At 46.9% G+C, this 3156-nt stretch overlaps 1 protein-coding gene across 1 annotated transcript in view; it reads right to left on the reverse strand.

Moving 5' to 3' along the window:
• ZNF827 (zinc finger protein 827) overlaps positions 1 to 747 on the reverse strand; it is a 184060-nt gene extending 183313 nt beyond the window's left edge. Inside the window, exon 1 of the mRNA XM_007471998.1 lies at positions 641 to 747. Coding sequence (XP_007472060.1) covers positions 641 to 683 — 43 coding nt within the window. The 5' untranslated portion in view covers positions 684 to 747. The remainder of the gene's footprint in view (positions 1 to 640) is intronic.
• Positions 748 to 3156: the final 2409 nt, after the last annotated feature.

Genomic DNA, 3156 nt, shown 5'->3' on the forward strand with positions numbered 1-3156 from the left:
CCTCCGCCTCCTGCTCCTGCCGCCGCCGCTGCCGCCGGCGGCTCCGGGCCCGACCAGCCCCGGCGCAACCTTTAGCCGGAGACGGACCTCTCCCTGGATCCCGTACTCGGCAGGCGGCCGAGCGCCCTCGCCCCGACACCCCCAAACGCCATGTCACGGCCGCCAGCCCTCCGCGCGCCCCGACCCCCGCACCCTCAGGCACCGGGATCCGCAAGGAATTTCTTGTTTAAAAAGATTCCAACCTCTCCCACCTCCCCTCCACCCCCGATTAAAAAAACCCCGGCATCCACACTACTCCCCTCCTCCCTTCTTTTGCCCCCTCCCCCCAGCAACCCGGAGTGAGGAGGGGGAGGGGGAGGGAAAAGGGAAAAAAGCCCGATCTCAAGGAAAAAAAAAAAGGGGGGGGGTGAGAGAAAGAAAGAAAAAGAGAGAGAGAATAGAAAGGGCACGGGGCTGATCATCACCAACATGGCTGCCTCAGCATAGACCTAAACGAGGAGTAACCCGGGCTGTGTCTTTGTCAGTTTCACCTCTGTAACCCTAAACTAATGCAGAAAACAACGGAGGAGGCTGCGGAGGGGAAAGAGGAGAGGGAGGGCGAGAAAATGGCACGAGAGGAGGTGGAGAAGGGATGACTTACGTGAGGGAAGGCGCTTGGGCTGCTCCTGCTTCCTCCTGGGCATTTTCCCCCTTTTCTCACATTCTCCTCCTTGGTTAATGTGAGATCAAATAAACCCCCGTGGGGGCAGAGAGGCAGACACTGGCAGGAGCGGGGAGGTAGTTGGGGGGCGCGCGGGCGGGCAGGGGGAAACCCCTTCTCTCCGGTGTGTGCAATGGGTTGAAGCTTGTTTCCTGGAGCCAGAAGAGGGGTTTTCTTCTTTTCTTTCCTTTCTTTTTTTTTTTTTCCTTTTTTTTTTTTTTTTTAAATTTTTTGGTCGTGCACCTGGCTTGTCCCCGAGCGTAATATTCTTCAATGGAAACGGATCTAATAGGTGTGAGTGTGTGTGTGTCCTATGCTCGCGTGTGTGATGGGAGGTATAAATAAATGAGTGCCGGTGCGTCGGTGTCTATGGCCGCGCTCTGTGTCTCCGAGCCCCTAACACTAATGTCGGGATCAAAGGGCAGCGGCGGCGGCAGCACAGCTCACAGCTCGCTCTCTTGCTCTCTCTCTCTCTCGCTCTCTTTCTCGCTCTCTCTCTCCTCTCGCGCTCTCTCTCTCTCTCTCTCTCTCTCTCTCTGTCACACACACACACACACACAGAGGCACAGACTGAAGGAAAGAGCGAGAGCTAGACACACACACACACACACACACACACACACACACACACACACACACACACACACAGCAAAGAGGAAGGTGCCCTAAGGCTCCCAGGGCGGACTCAGGCTGGGATTTGCAACCGCTCTGTCTGGAAAGAATGGGGGGCGCGCGTGCGGGGGTGGGATGGACTTCTTCAAATTTATCCCGCTATTCGCCAGATCTAGGGGGAAAAAAAGTTTTCCCCACTCTTGAAACGACGATTATTTCATTATTCTTACTGATTTTTCGAGAGAAAATAGGTTTCTCTCGTAACTTTCTTTTGTTGATTAAACTACATAAATTCTTCAGGGTTTTGGCACTCGGAGAATTACTCTCTCACCCATTCACCTTAAGTCTGTGGAGGTGACAGTCTTCCACGCACTCTCCAAAAACATTACAATAAAAAGAACAAAAATAAAAATTGAAAAATAACATATGGTGAAATCAATAACTAGTCTGATGGAATAAGTGCCCCGTTTTGGAGTGTCCAGTGGAGTTAAATCTGGAAAAGGCTGCCTAAATGAAAATTACAGCTCCTTGACAAAGGGGGAAAAATAAGATTAGGTCACCCCTGATGGTCGATTTAACTGCTACATGATACTCCTACAGCAATCTTGACTTCTGAAATTTACTTTTTCCCCTGCTTTAATGCAGGTATGTGAAGCTTACCCTGAAGCAATTCCAGTTTGCATTGTGAGTTCAATATAGCAGTTTTCATTAACTGATACATACTTTCATTACTTTACAAATCACACATCTTTCTTCAAAGAGAGACATAAAGGGGAAAAATAGAAAAGGACGGGTCTCACTCCAGCACAAAAGGTACTTGGTGAAAGAGGACTGTTCTCTTTGTGACTTGCAGTCATTTGGATAAAAGTTCACTCAGAGGTTGTTAATGATTTAAACTCCAAAACCCGCTACTATAATTGAAGTAAAAACCAGTCTGAAGAGTTGTTTCATAAAACTCTCTTTGTAAGAGAAAACTTTGAACTTAGCCGAATACATTATATGTCATGAGTCAGATGTAGCTAAAAAATAAAAAAGGTGCATTATTTAACTACATCTTCCCTTTTTAGCTTTTTCAAACCTCTGACTCATCATCTTATTATGTTAAATATTTTCTTACAAATTTTAAAATAGACTTTTTCATCAAAGAAGGTGGAGGCACGGCAAAGATACAGAACATTAAAATGACACTCCATACGCTTACACGGGTAGCTAATGCCTCTTTGAGGTTCTGACTGAATTATCACACCTGGAGTGGTGTTCAAGACAGTCATGGGGGTTAAATCCCTACACACCCCCTTCAAAAATAACAATAAGCTTTCACGTTGCACACTTTCATTGGAGAAGCTTAAAGAGTGTTATATCTCCCAAAAGATGTTTTTCATTGATAGTGAAATCTCAGGGTGAAACCCTCTGTGCCACTCCCCGGAAAGATCTAGCTTCCCAGTGACAGGTAATGCTATCTGACGCAGGTTTTGAAACACCTGCTTGAATTCAATCTAAAACCAAAGAGAGAGCAGTCAAGTTTGAAATGGAGCATCACGCTTAAACCAACTCCTCCTTGAAAATTGGCTTAAGTAAACTGGTAGTTAAGTTTCCCCGAGTTCCAATTTGAAACAGAACTACCTTCCAGCTCAGATCAGACTCAACTGGTGCCATGATTTTGACTACTGTCAGTAGCATTGGACGCGAAATTAGTGTATGAATGATAAATCAGAGCCTACCATTCTAAACAGAGTCATTGCCCTGAGTGTGTAGCATCTTTAAACCTAACACAAGGTCAAGAGAACGGCCACAACACTTCACCATCGCTCCCTCAGAGCCTTTAGCTGGGACATGGAGAACTA

The sequence above is a fragment of the Lipotes vexillifer genome, unplaced genomic scaffold (genome assembly GCF_000442215.2).
Source record: "Lipotes vexillifer unplaced genomic scaffold, Lipotes_vexillifer_v1.1 scaffold269, whole genome shotgun sequence".
Classification (NCBI taxonomy): Eukaryota; Metazoa; Chordata; class Mammalia; order Artiodactyla; family Lipotidae; genus Lipotes; species Lipotes vexillifer.